The sequence below is a fragment of the Pteropus medius genome, unplaced genomic scaffold (genome assembly GCF_902729225.1).
Source record: "Pteropus medius unplaced genomic scaffold, Ma_sr-lr_union100, whole genome shotgun sequence".
Lineage (NCBI taxonomy): Eukaryota > Metazoa > Chordata > Mammalia > Chiroptera > Pteropodidae > Pteropus > Pteropus medius.
Window position 1 is genome coordinate 2,925,167 of NW_024349800.1, and position 21,769 is coordinate 2,946,935.

At 40.0% G+C, this 21,769-nt stretch overlaps 2 protein-coding genes across 4 annotated transcripts in view; one reads left to right on the top strand and one right to left on the bottom strand.

Annotated features, from left to right (window-relative positions):
* Positions 1-17,553, top strand: part of FANCD2 (FA complementation group D2) — a 51,675-nt gene extending 34,122 nt beyond the window's left edge. For all 3 annotated transcript variants that reach the window (XM_039886717.1, XM_039886720.1, XM_039886718.1), the window contains 16 exons: positions 461-598; positions 1,528-1,644; positions 2,424-2,552; positions 2,690-2,808; positions 6,084-6,194; positions 7,292-7,422; positions 8,011-8,104; positions 8,607-8,729; positions 9,550-9,643; positions 10,947-11,018; positions 11,753-11,791; positions 12,760-12,834; positions 13,612-13,686; positions 14,651-14,797; positions 15,942-16,037; positions 17,148-17,553. In XM_039886717.1, coding sequence (XP_039742651.1) covers positions 461-598; positions 1,528-1,644; positions 2,424-2,552; positions 2,690-2,808; positions 6,084-6,194; positions 7,292-7,422; positions 8,011-8,104; positions 8,607-8,729; positions 9,550-9,643; positions 10,947-11,018; positions 11,753-11,791; positions 12,760-12,834; positions 13,612-13,686; positions 14,651-14,797; positions 15,942-16,037; positions 17,148-17,210 — 1,623 coding nt within the window. In that variant the 3' untranslated portion in view covers positions 17,211-17,553. The remainder of the gene's footprint in view (positions 1-460; positions 599-1,527; positions 1,645-2,423; positions 2,553-2,689; positions 2,809-6,083; positions 6,195-7,291; positions 7,423-8,010; positions 8,105-8,606; positions 8,730-9,549; positions 9,644-10,946; positions 11,019-11,752; positions 11,792-12,759; positions 12,835-13,611; positions 13,687-14,650; positions 14,798-15,941; positions 16,038-17,147) is intronic.
* Positions 17,554-18,297: 744 nt separating this feature from the next.
* Positions 18,298-19,115, bottom strand: FANCD2OS (FANCD2 opposite strand). Its single transcript, XM_039886724.1, has one exon. The coding sequence runs from the start codon at positions 19,111-19,113 to the stop codon at positions 18,577-18,579; it is 537 nt and encodes a 178-aa protein (XP_039742658.1). The 5' UTR covers positions 19,114-19,115; the 3' UTR covers positions 18,298-18,576.
* Positions 19,116-21,769: the final 2,654 nt, after the last annotated feature.

Sequence of the window (21,769 nt, forward strand, 5' to 3'; positions counted from 1 at the left end):
AGTTATTACAATATTACTGACTATATTCCCTATGCTGTACTTTACATCCCTGTGACTATTTTTATAACTGGGAGATTGTGCTTTTTAATTCCTTTCACCTTTTTTATCTGCCCCCCCACAATTCTTCCCTTCCATCTGGCGACCATCAGTTTGAAGAAGCCAAATCTTTCTGGCTCCTAAGCTCATAGTTTTCTGTACTGTACCATAATGGTTTGATTTGTCTAATAGTTCATCCCTAAGTAGAAAACAACCAAGAACCTCCATGCGTGACCTATATCCCAATATTAAATTAGATTCTCTATCTCGGGAATATTTAGGGACTTTAGTAAAAGTTGGTGATGTGATGAAAATGTAATTTTTGCAAAAGATGAATGCATAATTGCACTTCGAAATCTTCATTAAAAATTTGTCTAAATAGAATTCTTTTTTATTCTGTTGGTTGCTGCCACTATCTCCCCAGGAGTCCAAAAAAAAAGAAGAAAAGACAGTGTCGCTACAGAATTATGCTTTTTTCCGAGAGCTGGACATGGAGGTCTTCTCTATTCTGCATTGTGGGCTTGTGACCAAGTTCATTTTAGACTCTGAAATGCACACTAAAGTAAGTGACAGAGATGAGATCCCAGAACATAATCTTTCAGAAAGTGCCTCGGCTCTATTTTTATTTGAAAAAGAACACTATGACATTGAGAGAAGTTGGGCTCTGGCTTCAAAAGCCTTCATGTGTGAAAGTAATGATGAATAACCATCCTCATCTTGATGTTTATAAGTCTAAGTTTTTTATATTGTGTTAGACATTATAAAAGATCGTGCTAATAAGATGGTCTTCACCTTCATTACTAACAATGTTATTCTTCTTTCTTTTTTTTCTTTTTTTAAAATTCTTTAATGTCACCACATAAATGTATAATGAAGTAAATAGTTTGAAATAATACTGTCCCATTCTCTTTCTATTAGTGTAATACACTTATAAGAATCCTGCCAAGAGTTAACAATAGCAAAACATTAGGAGAAAGAAAATATGAAAGGATTATTTAATGAACACAGAAAAGTGAAATTCCTTTGAATTAGTCATTTTTTTTTATCCTGGGTGCTTAGGAAATGGACCTTAGGTCCACAGCTGGAAGGATACACAGAGACTTTTTTTTTTTAATTAATTAATTTTTTTTTTTATGGTAACATTGGTTAATGAAATCCAATAAGTTTCATCTGTACACTTTAACAATAGGGCATATATATAATTACACTGTGTGTTCACAGAGACATTTATTTCTAGAAAAAAGTATGTTTTCTAAAACTATACTGCCTATTAAAATTCTATTTTAATAATATGAAATTTTATTTTACTTTAGGAATGCTTAACTTCTTGATTTGTTGACAGAGCACAACAGCTACGAGGTGGGGGAAATTTCCCCCTTTTGGTAATGGTCAGATTCTTCACCCATTGGGAAGACTAAACATGAAATTGTGCTCCCCAAAATAGGTGCTAGGACATGCTTGAAATTATTCTTTCCTTCTTCTTTGGGACAGGCTACAGAAGTTGTGCAACTTCAGGCCCCTGAGCTGCTTTTCTTACTGGAAGATCTCTCCTACAAGGTGGAGAATATGCTGACACCTTCTGTTGCCAGGAGAGTCCCCTTCCTCAAGGTTAGTATGGACAGAAGTACATGCCCTGGCCTTAATGGATTTAGAAAAAGGAGGTCTTATTAGTGAATAAGTTATCACTTCTCTGGCATTGTGTTTAGGCCACTGGGTAGCCTCACTGCAAGACCATATTCACATTGCTTTAGAAAGGAATTTTGAAACAGAGAAAATGAAAAAGCCACCCCAAGCAGGGAATGTTTTTCTAAATGCCCCGAGCATTCCTTAATCCTGTTCTGTGTTCAGGTTTTCATTTTAAAAGCCTCCCAAACTAAGCCCATACCCAAGCTTCAGTGTAGTAGTTGTCTGTCTAGAGAAGGCCAGAACCTTGAATGTGTAATATGGCATACAAATATGCCATAGCATCTGTTGAAGTGGTTGGATGATGTAAACAACAAAATGTGAAAATTTTAGGTGTAAACATGTAAACAATATATCCAGTTACTTGATTCTTCTTTGTACTCACTACTTGTTTTACATTCTTATCAGCCTAAATGATTTGTATATGAGATTACTAATGAGATAAATTTGTGAGCTTTATCTCATTAGTAATTATGGGTCTATACTTCTCAAACTCTGGTCATAGCCTACAGAAGCCAATCTCTTTGTTATTTGGTGATGGAGCTCTTAAGATCCCTCTGTCAGAATAGAATGTTAAGCAAGCAATTTATTTGTTTATCCACCCCTACCTGGTAGCACAGGTTTAACTAAATCTTATAATGAACTCTTAGTTTCAGAGAAGCTATCTGGCAGTTTCTTCCCCAGTAACTCTGAATTTATTATAGAGTAAAGGAAACCAGAATATTGGATTCTCACATCTCCATCAGAGATCTGCCCAAGAAATTGCCCGTTGTATTGTTCAACTGATGACCCCAATGTGTAACCATCTGGAGAATATTCACAACTATTTTCAGGTCAGATGCCTATTTTATTATTATAGACACTTGGAAATCACTAAGTGAACAAGATATTTAATTTTTGGCTGAGAAATATTGAAAGAAAATGAAGGCAATTGCTGAAGAAACTGTCCTAAAGCATTTTTTCCATTTAGTGCTTGGCTGCTGAGAATCATGGTATGGTTGATGGACCAGGAATGCAAGTTCAGGAGTACCACCTAATGTCTTCTTGCTATCAGAGGATACTGCAGATATTTCATGGGCTTTTTGCTTGGTGAGTATGTGGCAAGTCCAGTAGGTAGAGATAATCCAGTATGTACTTGCTTTTACTTGACAATCATCAGGCATCGAAGTATATAGAAAAGGAGGAAAAGCCTCCAAAGTCTTACGTAAATATCATGCTTATTCTTTTTGGAGAGTTTTTGTCTGCATCATTTCATTTGATCTTGCACCCTCTGTCTTAAAGAGTCGCTATTAATTCATTTGAATATTAGATGACTTGCTATTGGCTAGTGTTTAACAAACCTGGCAATCTGATTCTTAGCGGAGTTTGCTGTGGCAAGCTTTCTGTAATAACAGGGGAGAGAAGGTTACTTAAGTTGTTACTAAACAAGTTCTGGATAAATTCCAGATTACATGTTAAAGAGTTTAGCACAGTTGGAGCTGTAGTATTTGGGGACACTTTCAGGGAAGCAATGGAACTTCATCAGGCCCATGAAGAGTAGATGGCCTTTTGATAGGTAAAGGAAATGGCCAGAAGGCATAGCAGGAAAGACACGGGATAAAAGTAGAAATGAAGGAGGTGTGTCCTCTTAAATGATTTTGTTCCTCAGTGCTGGGCCCTGGTCCCTCTTTTCTCATTATATGGGTTTCCTGGGCAATCTCACCCAAGCTTAAATTTGTGCTAAAATTTGTCTTCTGAGCTACTGGTATTTATATCTAGCTTCCTACTCAACACCCCCTTAGATGTGTCATTTACACCTCAGACTCATCACATCTAAAATGGAGTGTATCATTCTTACCACCACTTCTTCAGCTTTGCCTGGCTAGGTAAATGGCACTATCAACTGAGCCAGAAACCAGGAGTTTTTCTTTGTTCCTTCCTCTACTTTACCTTTTCTCTCACCTATATCAGATCTCAAAATCCTGTTGATTTTATCTTTTAGATCAGGGGTCCCCAACCCCTGGGCCGTGGACTGGTACTAGTCCATGGCCTGTTAGGAACCAGGTCACGTAGCGGAAGGTGAGCAGCGGGCAAGCAAGCGAAGCTTCATCTGTATTTGCAGCTGCTCCCCAGCATTAGCATCACCACCTCAGCTCCACCTCAGATCATCAGGCATTAGATTCTCATAGGAGCACTGGTCCCTAAGAGATCTAAATAGCCACCTGTTCCCCTCCTCCCCTTCTGATTCCAGATTCCTGTCATCTCTCACCTGGACTAGATTATTTTTACAGTTGATTTCTCTGCCTCTCAGTTGCCCTCCCTCGGTCCATCCTTAAACACAGCAGTCACAGTGATCTTCCCAATGCAAACTCCATCTTACCCTATCCCAGCTTTGATTTCTGATTCTCCTTGGATTTTTCTTGAGTTTCAACTCTTTTACTTAGCTGCTAAGACCCTATCTGACTCCTGCTATCCCACTCATTGTCTTATACTCTGCCCTCCAGCTCTACTGAATTAACTCAGCACCCTATATAGCTTTCTCTTGAAACACATCACACATACTCATCCTACCAGAATCTTCATCCCCCTTGTTCCCCAGTCTTTTCTAACTCAATCTTGAGATCTGGATTTAAGCTTCACTTCCTCAGAGGCGTCTTCTCTGATCCCTAGGGCAGATTAGCCTCCTTTCTGCCTCTTCGATCCTTACTTCTTCCCTAATACTCTGGTATTCTCTTATGATAAGACTTATTACATGTTATTACATGTACTTACTTTTTTATCTGTCTTCCCTGCTGGACTGTGAGCTCTATGATACCAGTCATGGTTGTATCCTCAAGACTTAAGAACAGTGCATAACAAAAGATTTAAACAGATGCTTCATTAAGGAGATATATGGATGGCAGATAAATACATGCAAAGGTGTTCAATAGTATTAGTTATTTAGGAAATGCAAAATAAAAAGTATAGCATGGCTAAATTAAAAAGATTTACCTTCCCAAGTGTTGGCGAGGACGTAGAGCAACTAGAATTCTCACATGCTGCTGGTGGGACTATAAAATGGTACACCAACTTTTAAAAACATTTTTGCATTTCCATCAAAAGTTAGACATACACCTACCATACGACCCAGCCATTCTACTCAAGAGAAATGAAAGCATATGTCTAACACAAAATCTTGTGCATGAATATTTATAGTACCTTTATTTGTAATAGCCTCAAACTGGCAACAACTCCATGTCCATTAGCCAATGAACAGATAAACAAATTGCGTTATGTCCATATGGTGGAATACTACATGCAACCACATGGATGAAAAAAGAATTATATTGAATAAAAAGTGAGATCCCAAGAGTATGTAGTATTTTATTTCATTTATATGAAATTCTAGGAAAAGTATATAATCTTGTAGTTACAGAAAACAGATCAGTGGTTGCCTCGCGTTCGGAAGGAGGATGGAGGGAGGGAGAGATTACAAAGAAATACAAAGAAACTTGGTGGTAATGGATATGTTCATTATGTCATTGTCATGGTGGCTTCATGGGTTTATATGTAAGTCAGCTGATCAAATTCAACATTTTAAATATATGCAGTTTATTATACATCAGCTTTACCTCAAAGCTGTCCAAAGGAAAAAAGAAAAGAACCTGACCCATAATAGGTCCTTGAAATACATTTGTTGAAAGGAAGAAAGACTACTTGTGGTGATGTGGAAATGTTTCTAGAGGAGTAGATCTAGGGGGTCAGATTGTGCTGGGCCTTGAAGGTCAAGCAGAAGAATTTGAATGTTGTCCGGGGAAGAAATTTTGGAGTTTTATGATCACAGCCATAATGTAATGAAAGCAATGTTTTAGGAAAACTCCTTTGGCAGCAGTGTGCAGGAGAGATTGGAAAGGAATGTAAAAAGACCAGTCAAAAGGTGTTGACATGGTCAACATGTGATGATAAGGGCCTGGCCTAAGATTGATGGCCTTGGCTTGGAAAGGAATTGTCAAGACTTGACTTATTAATATAAAAAAGAATTGAGCGCCTACTATGGATTAGACATTGATTTAGCAATTTGACAAAATTATTCTTTTTTTTTGGAGAAGACTGAGACTTAACCCTAAAATGTAGGGAATGAAGGGGAGTTTTTTTCCCTTGGAACTAAATCTAGGCAGATTGTTAGGTGTTTAAGGAAAGACTGTTTTGGGTATACTTCAGCTTCTAATCCGATACTGAGAACTGTGACTGAACTTGGCACTTGAGTACTTTCAGTATTTCAGTTCTCCTTTTTTCTCTCTTGACTTATTTATTGATGGTACAGACTGGAGGCTAGGACCCTCAAATGCTCTCCAAGCAATCTTCCTGAAACTAAACTAAACCATCTTACCTTGACTTTCCCTTAGGAGTGGATTTTTCCAACCTGAAAATCATAATTTACTATACTTAGCCCTCGAGGTCCTTACTAACCGACTGAAGCAGAGAGAGCCTGACCAGCCCTTGGAGGAACTGCTCAGGTGGGTCTGACTACATATCCCGAGAAACTCCTAGGAACAAGATTGGCAAGATTTCTTGGAAACAATTTGGATGTCTCTCAGAAGTTGTGAGAAAAATTAATGTTTTCAGCTGCTTTTATGTGAGCTTTTTCACCTATGAATTGAGACAAATCCTGAAGCATCAGAAACTGTTGAACAAATACTAAATCTTTATGCATCTTTCATCTTGTAAAGTTTGCCTTTTCAGGTAATGATGATGATAACACTGAATATCTATATTGTCAACTCTCGATTTTCCCAGGACCTACTCTGTCTCCCAGTAGAGCTGGGTAATTAGATAGCAGCTAGTTATCACTGATTACCTGTATCTTTCTCCTAATCTTAGAAGAGGAGCCTAGGTTGAAGGCTAGGCAGTGGAGGAGGGAGCTGAGGAGATCTACGGGGCTTGGCTCCCAGCCTCCTACTCCAGCTTCAACCAGAGTAGTTGGTCTTTCTCTCACCTCCCCTGATAGCCTCAGCTATCACAGGGTCCGCAATCAATGCTTACCATCTCTACCTCTAGGGCAGGACCTTATTTTATTTTAAATACAGTACTTTTAAATTTGTTTGACTTTCTTCCCACCAATCAATCGGATTGACTCTAGTTTTATTTCAACTACAATTTTGGATTAATTGTGACTCCTATCTCCCATTAATTACTTCAGTGTATTGAAAGCTGATGAAATATATGGTACATTTATTAAAAGCTCTGCTTTCTCTGCCTTATAATTTCCTTTCACTTTGTTCCTATGAAGTCAGAATTTAAACATTTTTCTCAGTGTGTTGCCTAAGGCCTTGATCCAGGGTTGCACATTTAAGCATGCCCTAGACTAGTAATTGGAAATCTTGGCACACATGACCCCTTCAAGACCTGCATTTCACCCACTGGACTCTGTTCTGCCCTAGCTTTCTCCATACAAAGTTACAGTTCTCTATCAAGGTCTTGAAAGAAGATTGCTACTAAAGCACCTAAAAATAAGGATTCTAATTAGACCATAAAGTGGACTTGAGCAATTCATGGTTTTAGATATATCTGTAATACTTGTGATGCTTTTTTTTTTTTTTTTGTCTCCTTACAGCCAGAGCTTCCATTACTTGCAGAATTTTCATTGCAGTGTTCCCAGTTTCCAGTCTGCTCTTTATCTCCTCAGACTTTTGATGGTCATTTTGGAGAAATCTACAGCTCCTGCCCAGAAAAAAGAAAAAATTGGTGATGGGCCCAGAGTCTCTTTTTTTTCCTTCATAAATAGGATTAATAACTCAAGCTTATAAACTTGGGGCTTTCTAGGACCTTGTATGTTTTACACATAAATCTCCTCATAACTGTGGGTGTGCAGCTCACTGATTTATACAACCTAATGTCAGCACAGACAGAAAGCAGGAAGAAAATGCAAAACAAACCTTTCTTATTCATATGTCTGAATCTGTGAGGTGGCCACTGCTTATTGGCCTGCCCAGGAGGAACAAGGTTGGCTTTTCCACTGCCTAGCAGCATTCCTTTCCTCTGTGTGTGTGTGTGTGTGTGTGTGTGTGTGTGTGTATATATATATACATATATATATATATATATATATATATATACATACATACAGTTCATGTTTGTGGGTGTGTGTCAAGGTGGAGTGAGAGGATGGGACTTCTTGGGTCTTAGAGCAGGAACCAATGACAGCTTTTTTCAAATTGTCTGTTAGACCAGGAACTTTATAGTAAATATAAAAGAATAATTCTTTTGATCAATAATTATCCCCAAAAGCCTGAAAAACAAGAGTGAGATGACTTTGTCTTGTTTCTTCAACAGCTTCCCTGGCCAGACAGTTCCTCTGTCGGTTGTGGCCAAATGGGGAGAAAGAGAAGAGCAGCATCCCTAATGACCAGCTACATGCTTTGCTTGGGTGAGGTGCTTGGTTCCTTTCCATGAGCCAAAGAGCCTTCCATTTTGCCAGTGTTTGGGTTCTTCATCTGGTCAAAGAGAAATTACTTTGGTTAGGGAGAACTTGGAAGCAATGAAATAGGTTTGAAATTAACAGGATTTTGAATACGAGGATCATAAGATCCTCTAGTTCTGTTTTCTGTTGTCAACCTGTTTCTTATCATTATAGAGGAAGTAGAGGAGTCTGCAGTTGTATTCTACCTTTTTATCCAATGAGTCGGATATTTCTTTATTACCTACCATATTCAAGACAAATTCATCACTTCCAAGGTGTCTTAACTATATTTCCAATTGAGACATCATTTTTTTTTACCTCCTGCCAAGAATCTGGAATCTTTATTTAAAAAATGTTTTTTAATATCAGTAGTTATTTTAAAGCTTAGTACCTAGTAGTAAATCAAGAAAGAAAACTTGAGTTAGGAAATCTGTAACATGCGTTCATACTCCTATGGCTCTCAATGTAGCATCTACCTGGAGCACACGGACAGTGTTCTGAAGGCCATAGAGGAGATTGCTGGTGTTGGTGTCCCAGAACTGATCAACTCTTCTAAAGATGCATCTTCTTCCACGTTCCCTACATTGACCAGGTAAGGGAGTTCTCTCCTCTGGTTCTTTCCCTAAGTTAGAATCACACTGTCCAATATATGTATTTTCTAAAATAACTACCTCATTCTTCATCTGATTCTAATACAGATGGTAGATACAATCATTCGTTTAACACATAGAATGTCTACTGGGCTCTCAGCCAACTCAGGTGAAAGGACCTTATTGAAGACTGAATTTTCAATAGTTTCAAAGACAATGAATATTTAGTCACCAAACTTCTATTAGTACTTTCATCCTTTAAATGTGAGATTATTTTTTTCAACATTTTAACCACCTTTAGAAGGATAAAGTGATTATTGTATCTAATCCTGTTTATCTCACTTAGTGGGTTTTGTGTCTCAATATTAATGGTCATCTTACATTTGTATGGTATTTACAGTTTATAAAACACCTTTACATTCTTTATCTCATTTGATCTTTTTTGAGGATTACGTGAAGTAGGTATTAATAACCCTATTTTACTGATGAGGAAAATGAAAGTTAGGGAACTTGCTCAAGCTTTTATAGTTGGTAAAGTAAATATGGAGCTAGGAACCTAAAGTCAGATCTTCTCACCGCCACTTCATTGCTCTTTCCATTCCAGCACACTGTCTCCCTTTATAAAGTTAATTCTATTGTTTCATATGCCATCTTGGGCTTATTTCTAAATCCTTCCCACTCTCCCATCCTTTTACGGTGGATCTTAGTGAAAGGACATTCAGAGTGTTGGGGAAGAAAATGACTTTTCCTTGGCTTCTTCCCAGGAAGTTCTTTCTAACCAGTGCATCACCCATACGTGTACATGCTCTTCCCCTCTTCTAGGCAGACCTTTGTCATTTTCTTCCGTGTGATGATGGGTGAACTAGAGAAGACAGTGAAAACTATTCAGGCTGGCACAGCAGCAGACTCGCAGCAGGTGAGTCAAATACTCCCACCCCAAGAAGTAGACTCTGGATTATAGTAAGTCCTCACTTAATGCTGTCCATAGGTTCTTGGAAACTGTGACTTTAAGTGAAACTTTGACTTTAAGTGAAACTTTGTATATAATGAAACCAATTTACCGTAGGCTAATTGATATAAACAAGAGTTAAGTTCCTATGGCATAATTCTGGTCATGAAAACATCATTAAAACTTATAAATAACAACCCAAAACACTTCTTAATATTAAACATTGAAATGTGAGCCATATACATATTTAAGAAAGGTTAATAAAAACAAGTAAGGTAATTATTTACTAACTCACTTATATTAGTTCAGGGTCACAGTTGGCCAGAGCCTATCTCCGTAGCTCGGGGTACGGAACCCACCCTGGGCAGGACGCCATTCCATCTCCTGGCGCGCGCGCACGCACGCACGCGCGCACACACACACACACTCATTCTGGAACATTAGACACGCCAATTAACCTAACGTGCACATCTTTGGGATATAGGGGGGAACCGGAGTGCCTGGAAAAAACCTACTCAGACATGGGGAAACATACGAACTCCACACAGACAGTGGCCCTGGCCATGAATAGATTTTTTTTTTTTTTTGGCTCATTGTAAAACAAAACAACACTGAATGAAATGATGTTATTTGAAGACTTGCTGTACTTGGAAGCTGCTGACTCTTCTATTCCTTGGGTCTAGGGTTTCTCCTAAGCTATTTCCTTTGATTTACTGAGATTCGGGATTTTTTTTTTCAAAGAGCTCCTGGCTTAATTGTCTTTTCCTCTGTTGGAGGGAGGATTGGGCTCTGTTTTCCCTGGCTCTTGCCCAGGAAAAAGCTTGGACTGCTCCACAGCCCTAGCTCTGGAAAAAATGTCCCTGGTTGCAACTTCACATGCCCAGTGGGGTACTGCTTGTGATCTGGCATGAGATGAGCAAGCCTGTTTGAGATGTGGTGGTACTGCTAACCAGAACTCAGCTAGACTGCTGAGAGCATAAGCTAGCATAGAGAATCAAAGAAGTCACAGGTGTATTGCAGAGGCTTTTTCCTACTTGGAAATTACTGAAGAGGAGCCATCTTACTAGAAAGTCTTCATAAAGTTCCCTAATATTTCCATATATACACAGGCCTCAGAACTATCTTGTGGGTACACTAGTTACCACATCTCTTTAGGAGGATAAGTGGCTTAGTTTCTGAATTGCTGTGTAATTCAAGAACTAGGTATTAGTAGGAGTACAGTGAGAGATGTATTTGTCTGTGATTCGGAAGTGCTTGTATGTGTCCCCAGATTCATGAAGAGAAGCTCCTTTACTGGAATATGGCTGTTCGAGACTTTAGTATCCTAATTAACCTGATAAAGGTGAGTATGGAGGCCCCTCTACCCATCTCGCTGGCTGACTGTAGAAACCAACAGGTGTCCTGGTTTCCAAAATGATCTATCTCTGCTCCTCTCCCTGCCCTTCTTTGGGGGACCGTCTTTCCTTGTCTTCTTCCCTTGTGCCCCTACCCATCTTGGATAACCCCTTCTCTTCCTAAGCAATTCCTTTTTCCTTCTCTCTCTTCCTCCTTGTCATCTGTGCCACAGTATTTATTATTTAATGGCTCCTTCCATGTGTCATTCTCCTACTCACTTCACCTTAGGTCCTCTGTGATCTAGGCACATGCCCCACTATCTCCCTCTTCCAACCCTGAATGCCTTCTTTATCCCTCAGGCACACTCTGTACTCTCACCTACTCCATGATTTTGCTTAGGCTATTCCCCAGCTTAGAAGGTCATTTTCTTCTCTCCTTTCCGCCTCTCATCCACTCTTTCTTAAAGCTTCAGATCAAGATTTTGGACCTCTATAATGCCATCTTCTTAACATCCCCAGTTGGAATCAATTTCTTGTTCCTTACTGTTCCCCTCTCCCTTTTCTTGAACTTTAATTATGATGATTACTTTATTCTGCTTTGTAATTAATTTAACTGTTGACAAGCCTTCTTCATTTTAGAATTCTCTACAACATCAAAAGCTGTGCTTTGCACAATGGGAAAGAGGCTGGGGGCTCAAGGGAGCATACCTCAGCTTTGGTTTCTTGTCTTACATCTCTCCAGGTTTTTGATAGTCGTCCTGTTCTACATATATGTTTGAAGGTGAGAGATCAACTGAGCCTTCTTTAATATTTTTTCTTCCCGTGGGTCTCTAGAGAGGGCCTCAGCTGGGAGAAATTGTTTAATACCTTGCCCACAAGCCAGAGTCTTGAATCTATGCTAACAGGTGGTAGTTTAGAAAAGACAGTAGATACATTTTCCTATAACAGTTGGATAACTAAAGAAGCCAGTTTTCGTATAAGTGAAAAACTTTTGGTTTTAGTCTTAGAACTAGGAGGACTGGCTTCAGGGCAACTGATTTCAGGAGCAGTAGTCACCCCCTGTTATTCCTTCTCAGGTAACAGAAGAATGTGGAGTGTGTGATTCTTTTTTAAAGCCCAGGGGTGGCCTCATAAATGTAGGAGCTGATATCCTCATAACTGCTGAATTCTCCTCCCATGGGAATAGCCTGGATTAGCCCTAGATTTGATGGTATACCTAATGGGTTAAAAGCTAGTGAATGTTATGGGGAGAATGCTTCTTCCCCACTTCTTATGGTTCCTTCCGAGTTGATGTCACCCCATTCTTCTGGCATCTCTCTTTTTACTCGTTCTACCCTGGTGCCAGTGTGGGAGATGGGTGAGTAGGGGGAGTAATTTATGTGGTTGGTAAATCTGGCAACTGGGAATGTGCTTTCTCAGCATTACCCAATTTTTTCCTCTTGGGAGTATGTTGTCCTTAGGAAGATGTAGTTCCCATCTGTTCATCTATGCCCTCACTCTTAAGCTGAGCAAGGCTCCTATCTATTGACTGTAGGTAAATCTGCCTAATTCTAGGCTTAGTTAGTAGGCCCATTTAGTTTTTGCATTATCCAAATTAACCATTTGGACCCCTCCCAATTTATCTTTTATGTACAAAAATAAGAAAATATAACCCTGGGCTGGGGGATGCTATGCTGCCTTAGGCAGTGGCCTTTCAGGTGAAAGACCTCAGCCAGAGGTCATCACCAGTATATCTCTTCTCTTCTTCAGTATGGGCGTCTCTTTGTGGAAGCATTTCTGAAGCAGTGTATGCCGCTCCTAGACTTCAGTTTTAGAAAACACCGGGTAAGAACCGAGAACAGAAAGCAAAGACATGCTCTGTATAGTTATTCAGAAGATATGTTTATGGTGACTCCTAGGCTAGGCTTGGGGGCAAGTCCTCTTGCCTAGTCTGGGCCACAGTTCTACTTGGGCATTTTTCATCCACTTCAGCTATCGCTAGAGATGCCCATTTAGGACTGAATATTCCAAAGTAAGCTGAACTCAGACCCACTCTGAATGAAACTCACCTTCCTACTTCTACTTCAGATCTGGGGTGTGGTTATTCCTTTTAGTTTGATTTTATTGTGTTGTTAAACTCCCAGGACCTCATATGTTAATGTGTTGTTTGCTTATTCTTTTATGCTTCTCTAGGTCCACTCAGGAATAATTAAAAAATAAGATCTGATTTTTGTCTTAAACTCTTTGCTGTTATAATGGACTGTCTTGAGAGGTTTTTTGTTTTGTTTTGTTTTTTGTTTTGTTTTTTTTGGCCAGCTGGGATCCAGGGCTAAAGTAGTTAAATAAGGATAGAAACAGATGATTCCTCACACATATTTAGCAAGTTGAGCATTGCACAACATTCTCACAATATTTGGTTGGTCCCTCATAACCCATAAAAAGAAAGGGGAGGACAGCTAGCCATCACTTCTGCTATTTGAGGGCCAAATTAAGATGATTATTGATAGACAGCCAGAATCTGCAGGTTTTATCCTCTTTGGAGCCCTTGGTTGCAAGGATATCTTGCATGTAAAATGAAATGAGAGTAATTTGTATGGCAATTATGAATTTTGTTTGTTATAGGAAGATGTTCTGAGCTTACTGGAAACTTTCCAGTTGGACACGAGGCTGCTTCATCACCTGTGTGGGCATTCCAAGGTAAGAGGGAAAGGAGGTCAGCATATCACCAGCCTGCCTTTTGGCTTAATCAACAGTCGAGATTAGGAGATACACAGGCCTCAGTTCTTTTTCTCTTTTTTATCCTTCTTGAGCCTTTATTTTTGGGACTGTTCAGTCCAAAGGCAGTTTATTCAAAGTGGTCAGATCCTTAGGTTCTGGTTAAAATCAGGCAGTCATCTAGAGGGAAGTTTTTGCACCTGAAATTGGGCTCAGACTCCATAGTCCCATTTCCTTCTTTGGTGAGAGATATGGAATGTTGGTGCATGTGTTACTGCTACAAAGTACACTGGGGAGGTGGAATATTATGTAAGTAATGACTCTCTGCTGGAGACAAGAGGTGGTTCTAAAAGTAGCTTTAACTTTTTAGCTGTACTACTTACGTGTCAAGGAACACATCTGTCTCTTGTGAGAACATTTTAGCATTAAAGGACTTTTCCACTTGAAGCCTACAGTTGAACCATTTTAGCTTTTTGTGTGAAAAAGCACAGAACCATAGAGTTCTGCAGTCACTGGCAAACCAAATGATTCTTAGATCCAGTTCCTATTACTCACTTTCTCCCCTGGTTCTAAATTTAGAATGTGCTGAACAGTGAAAATTTAAGAACTCTCAGCTAAACAGGGCTACTCTTTGTTGTTTAATATCAGTGTAATATATGTTCAAGAGTATTTTAAGTAAATGCATTGATAATTGGTCAATAAAAGGTTATAAAGAAGTGTTGGTGGTATGTTTTCTAGGCAATCTCAGCTTGAAGGACAGCTGCCATTCTCTTCCGAGTTCTCTGCCAAACTACTGCTCTTTGATGGAACGTGTCTCTGGCCTATTCTAGCAGGGCTTATGCTTTTTTTAATACAGTGTTCAAGATGTCAGGAATGCAAAAGTTTCTGTGTAGGAAATATGGAAGCATGATGGTAAACTCAGTTAGGTGCATTTGTTTCCATTCAGATTCACCAGGATACAAAGCTCACCAAACATGTGCCTTTGCTCAAAAAGATCCTGGAGCTGTTAGTTTGCAGAGTGAAAGCGATGCTCATCCTTAACAATTGCAGGGAGGCTTTCTGGCTGGGAAATCTCAAAAACCGGGACTTACAGGTAAGCCTGGGGCCCTGCCAGTGATAATCTCTTACTTCTATTTTTTTTTTTTTTTTTTTTTGAGAGCATTGTTAGGTATGTAAGGGAGGTCACCTGAGCCCTGCCCTCTCAGTAAGGCTGCTTTTCTCTCAAGTTTGGGCCATTCAGCTCTTAAAATTAGGGTACTTTGCCTTTGAGGCCTGGTCATGCCTATGGGGCCTGGTCATGGGCTGTACCCCTCATCCCAGCCAACAAAGTTTCCAAAATGTGCCACTGATACAAACAAGGAAATAGGGGAGCCAGATCAATAAAACCTCTCTCCTCAGCCAGAGGGATGCCTTTAAGTCCTGTCCTAGTGAGGGTAGACTCATAACATTTTTGTATATGGACAAACTTTATTTTAATTGTTTTGGGTTTTTTCCTAAACCAGTCTGTCTGATTCCTGAAATTATTCTCTGGCTAATTTTAACAAGTGAGCATTTCAAAGGTTGTTCAGTTGTCTGACTAATTGGCTAAAAAATTTCATGTTGCTTATAGTACTGCTTTAGAGTTATAGCATTTTTCAACTAGGATCCAAGCCCTTCTTATACATACTTATAATACCTGAGTTTTATAATCTGATATATGAAAAAAATAGTACCCCAGAAAATTAGCTCCCTTTTGTGACATCAACCTTATAAGGTAGACACTGTTGCTTCTGTGAGAAAATTGAAGTTCATCAATGAGTGGAGCCACAAGGTATGAGTTCAGTCCTGCTCCAAAGCTAATGTTCTTAATTCATTTCAGCTTCTACATGGCCATTCATGTTTTGTGTGTTGATGGTCGTATATCTTAAGATATTTGGAAAATTTTAAAACTGAATTCGACAATAACTGAGTCACCAGTACAGTCTGGCCTTGTAAAATCTAGTATATTAGAATACAAAGATGGGCTTCTTAAAAAAAAAAAAAACTACATATTATACCAGAGCGACATGTATCTCAGAAACCTTGGGTTGATTATCACTTCTCTGGATGGTGGATAACATTTTGGTGCCCATGTTTGACCATGTTCAAATGGCTAAAATATCTTCCTTTGTATTGCCTGTAAACTAAGCCTTTCTCTCCTTTAGACTCCAAATGTGATTATTATAACCCACCATTTGTCTTGGCCCATCCACATCTAGGGTGAAGAGATTATATCCCAGAATTCCCAGGAAAGCGCAGCAAATGAGAGTGAGGATGACACATCATCCCAGGTCTCCAAGAGCAAAGCAGTGGAGGTATCTCTGCATAAGGCACCAGAGTGTAGCATTGATGTTGCATTCTCTTAATTATTCTGAGTTGGTAGAAAAATTGCAGAATTTTCCCTGTTTATATTTATAGAAAAAGACTTCTATGCCCATCTCCAGTCCTTCCAAAAAAGCTTCTTGGCTTATATGAATTCTCTGGGGGGCCAGGAAAAAAACCCACAGTCTTATAATTGGTCAACTATCTCAAGTTGTGGCATACATTATAGAGTTGAAAACTTCAATTATAGCCTCTGATTTTCCCTGAATTCATATTTAAAATCATATTAGAGGGGAGAAAAGAGGTCAGAATGTTCTCAGAGTGTTGAGAAGAATGAGTTAAACCATTTAAACATGATGGTTTGACTATATAAAATAGAAATGTGAACACATTCGGTTAAAACCAAAGCACAGAAGCAAAAGCTGCCACCACCGAGGACTAAAATCACAGTAGGGATTCTTATTCTTTTCTAGGCTACTACAGATACTTTTGAAACTTTAAAGCAAGTTAAAGAAAAATGTACATGTTTGTAAAATTTTATTGCAATTCAGGTGGGTTATAGACACTAAAAAGCTCAGATTTAAGAACCCCTCCTATGGAGCCTCTCTATAATGTAATATGAGGCTAATGCAGAAAGATCACCTAGTATGAAAATTATTTTACTACATGGTCTTCCATTTTATTTGTATAGTATACCTGTACCATGTTCTCGTAAAAATTTGAGCCAGACAAATGCTATTCGTTTGGTACCTTCTCCTAAGCAGACCTCCAAGATTAGAGTTGTAGCCAGAGTGAATGTTACACTGGATTTCTGCTGAGATACAGCAGAATTTTTAATTTAACAAACATTTTATTCTATAGTAAATGTCCACTTTGTTCCTATGTCACATACATGCAGTAGAGCAGGAGGGCCATGGCTCGACCATGGTCTTGACTTAGAGGTCATGATGCAAGAATGACCTTCTGACTCATTTTTCAAAGTGGTTTAAAACCTATCATTTGTTTTAACGGTACAGTACAGTTTTAAATCCTGTGGGAGTAGATTTGTAATTCATGGGATCATCCAGGTGACCTAAAGTATTTAATTATCATTTGCCCTGTAGAATGGTGATGATGATGAAGCAAGTGATGGAGAAAAAGATAGTGATGAGAGCGATGATGACTGATTAGACCACAGAAAGACTGATGCCGCCTCCCCATCTCTGCCAGCCTAACCATTTTGTGTTCAGGGTTTGAAATCTGCTGTCTGCCTTTCTCACTGGAAGCATCCTATTTTGTCCTCAAAGTGGAGGCTTTATTGAATCAGCTTAATTGTGAATTTTATAGATTATCTAACATCATGAAGGACCCTGGCTCAGGATTCCATGTAGCATTACTTATCCGTTTGGGCAAACGTGGCAGTGCTGTGCTGCAGAGTAGTCATGATTCAGGACTTTAGATGCTAGTTTTTATTTTAGAATTTAGGTTTGTACCAGTTTACAAATAAACTCTGTTTTAAGTTCTGCCTCAGCTTCTTTCTTTTCTGGATTTCCTTCATTTGTCAAGGATTAGATGGAATTGAATTGGATTTTCAGCAGAGAAATAATGAAGACTAGTGCCAAAAATCAGTTCTACTAACAAAAAATCATGTTTCTCGTTCTAAGGACCATCTTTCTTTGGGATGAGAAGATCTTTGTGATCTTTTTGTAGTGATGAAATTTCTTTTCAATGCCCAAAGAAAGTCAAGAGGAACATTTTGGCTGCTTTTAAAATTTTTTTGGTCATCATGTAAACATAAGACAAAGTGGGAAGAGGCACCATCAAAATCATATTGACTTTGTATATATATTTTATTTCCACTTTTTCTGAGTTATACCTATAACCTAATTACAACAATGCTACAAAATTACTTAAAATTTATTAGAAATAGAACATTAGTACACTTCAGCTAAATGTGGAGCTCTCACATCTGCCAGAAAGCCCAGTTTCAGTGCTACTACCAAGTTCTTTCTTGCCAAGTTATATATATTGTTTAATAGTTGTTAATATTTCTGCCACTTTTGTATTCTCTAGTGTAAATATTAGGGTGTGGCTGGTTAGGTTCTTGTCTTTTTTTTTTTTTTTTTTGGGGGGGAGGTTGTTTTTTGTTTTTAAAATTAATCCTTGACCCACACATACATGTTAGATCCCTTCAACCTCTTGTATATAGAAATCCATATCTCCTTTGACATGCCTTTGTTTCCCCAATTCATTGTGATCTTAGATGTTTGAGTTCACACTAGGCCCATTGGTTTATATGGGTTGTTTAATGGTTCTTTGTCACATGTACATGTCAGTGCTAGTTTGACTCTCTTAAGTGGTTGTCCAATTGTACAATGGAAATGTTCTCCCTTGCTCTGTCACTGGCCCCTTTTTGGAGGGGAAAGAAGGAAAGGGGCTCCTGAATTGTCACTGCTTGACAGAAAAGCAAATTTCCTTTACAACAGTTTTCTGTAAGCTTCAGGCACATAGCAAAGGGCATGGTATGAGGAATAGGAAACAGACGGGGACCCTTTACTTGGAGTGTTGCAAGGCAAAGGTACACTTTTTGTATGTTGCATACAGCAAGAGGATAGAGCGCAGCATCTGCTTGCACATGGTCACTGTCATCTGAATCTGAGGTTCCTTAAGTCCAGTGGGCCACTGGTGCTCCCGGCTGATGATTTTGCAAAAGGCTGACTTGTCTGAAACTCTGAAGGTCCCAGTCCACTTTGGTGGCTGAGCTGTGATGACCCTGCCAAAGACGGAATCCACTCCACTGAGGCGGACAGGCTGGGGCTTCCTGACCAGCCCTTTCTTGTTGTTTATGGTTCGGAGCTCTGATGTGTGGCAGGGTAACTTGGGACTCATCCCAGTTTCCAAGAATGGGCTGTCTAGAACTAGAGTGACCTCTTGAAAGCACAGCTGCACTTCAAGGTCAGAAGGGGTATGTGGGAAGCAGGGGGAAGCCCTAAAGGGGTGCTTGGAAGAAGGTGTAGGTGTTGTGTGCCGTAGCCATTGGAAGCTCTCGTCCAGTGGGGTCCATGGTGACCAGAGCTGGTATCCTGCCATTGACAGTCCTAAAAGAGTGGAATCAGAACATGGAATTTCCTTAGCATGGTTTTGGTGAGGGTATCACCATTCAAATTCACATCTCTTTGTCTTATTATTGACTTTAACTTACTCTAGCTCCCATGAACAGTTTCCAATAGATGTTATAGAGCACTAGAATGCAGTAAAGAACAATAGAGGATGGTAACAAATATTGAATATGGCAAGTGCTATGTGTACTAAAACTTTATTAACCCTCATCACAAGCCTCTGAACATAGGTTTTAACCTATTTAACAATGAGGAAATGGATTTGTCCTAAATGGAGTATCCCCATTTACCATTAGGACCTAGTGTATGTTGATAACTGCTAAAGACAATCTACATCTCTTGAGATCGTAGAAGCTGCTGGCACTTCGTGATTTGTGGTTAAAAGCTCAGAAAGTCCACATTTTATGAAATATTTGAGATTGAATCTCATATACTTTACACCAGTGGTTCTCAAAGTATGATCCCAGGACTAATACCTTCAGCATCATCTGAGAATATGGGAGAAATGCAAATTCTTGGGCCCCATGTCAGACCTATAAAATCAGAAATGAAGATAAGGCCCTGCAATCTGTGCTTAAACAAACCCTCTGGGGATTCTTACAGTTTGAGAACTTTTTTGCTGTTCCTTTTAAGGAACTTCAGCTGTCACTATTCTTAATTATGGAGACGGTCTCATCTTGGCCCTAAAAACTGTTTTCTGATACAAGTTTGTCACTCTCTCAGGGCCCTGAGCTATTTATGTACCACCTCAGAGGAATACCAGGCTGGGAGAAAAAAAACATTTCCAAAGGCCAGTCTTTAAAAATTTCTAAAGATTTTTCTGGTTCTAGGCATGTTTTTTGTTTTTTCTTAATCTATGGGAGACACACTGGTTAAGAACTTGATTTTTTTCCCCTTTGAAAATGAAAGGGCTGGGAGGATGTCTGCTAACTCAAAATGTATGCCAGTAGAAAATTAAGATTTTTCACCATCCTACCTTCAAATTGCCATCACATAAAGGGTTTTCCTGAATTCAGACAAAGCTCACATTTTTAACATTTAACATTTTTTTGAGCATGTACCTATTATGTTAAGGCAGTGGTCCCCAACCTTTTTGGCACCAGGGACTGGTGCTCCTATGACAATCTAATGCCCGATGATCTGAGGTGGAGCTGAGGTGGTGATGCTAGTGCTAGGGAGCAGCTGCAAATACAGATGAAGCTTTGCTTGCTGGCTTGCTAGCTTGCCTGCCCGCCACTCACTTCCTGCTGTGCAGCCCAGTTCCTAACAGGTCCATGACAGGGTGGGGATGGGGTGAGGTGGGTGGAGTGGGGAACCCCTGTTTAAGGGACATAACAGATCCATTTTCTTTCCAACCCAGATGTATTTCTCAGCTCCTTCTCTCTTTTCTCACAAAAGGTAACAGCAGATCTGATCCCATCCCATCCAGTAATTGCCCAATAATGCTATGAAAAGTTGACACCACCATAATTTATGAGACAGTAAAGTTCACATTTAAAAAAGATTGTTGGTGACATTTCAAACTAGAACACCTGCCCCTGATAATGATCAGTAAGTATAAAGGAGATTTGTTGATTTCCTCCAACTAGCATGTTTCTCTTGACCTATGCAGGCCCTTTTGCATATTATGTTCAAATGTCTGGGCTACCTTAGGATGAGAAAATGACACTCAAGGGATAGTTATCTGTTCCAAACAGCCTATGAAAGGCTTCTGATGCTTGACATCATGACCCTAAGAGTATCCATCCAAGGGCAGGGCTGCTCTGGTACATCACGATGGCAAGGTGGGGTGGAAGATGAGAGTATGACAAAAAAAGTATTTCATTCTAGCATCCTTTTCCTAACTCGCTTCCTAAGAGCAAATGGGACCAGAGGTAAAAAGACTGTCAGATATCCAGCCTAAGTTCCACAGAACCAACAACATATGAGAAGGGCTTCTGATCCCAGGTCTTTCCACCACTTTCACATAGAAGTTTACATAAAGATGGTTCACCCCCACTCCCACCACCAGGGAGGTCACCATTGTCCACTCTAAGAGGGATTGAACCTAGAAAAGTCTATTTAAGCTGCTCTAATAGCTCCCAGACAGGGAACACTTTCTCCTGGCCAAAAAGGCTTCTCTTTCATACCGCTCCATGAAACCGAGTGCCTCCCCTGCCATGTCCCCACCTGGGAAAGGGGAAGGCAACGTCAAAGTCAGCTGAGGTCCTCGTGAACTGTGAACTGCGATGAGGGACTGGAGCTGCCTGGATTGAGGGGACCTTCCCCTCCCAGACCCCAGCCGGTAGAAGGGGCTTTCCCCTCAGGGTCCCTAACCAGGAGCGGGGAGGCCAGACGACTCTAGCCCAGGCGGAGGTGGCGGTGGGAGCCCAGGCCCGGACCTACCATCCGGACTGGGCGCTCACCTGCTGAACTCCGCCGGCCGCACGCTCCAGAGTGGCGACTGCTGTTCCTGGGCCGCATCTTTTCTCCACCGGCGCCTGGCAACCGCCTTTGTGACCCAGGACCGGGAAGGGGGCAGTGGTGGGCGGGGGGTGGGGTGGGGTACACCAGCCTAGGCGGGAGTGGGGCTCGAGGCACCCAGCCAGAATGTCAGGGTCTGGTCTTCCCCCACACAGACACACAGA

Bases quoted from the DNA above. Each gene is read 5' to 3' on its own strand.
- FANCD2OS (XM_039886724.1), bottom strand. From the start codon at position 19,113: ATGGCAGGATACCAGCTCTGGTCACCATGGACCCCACTGGACGAGAGC.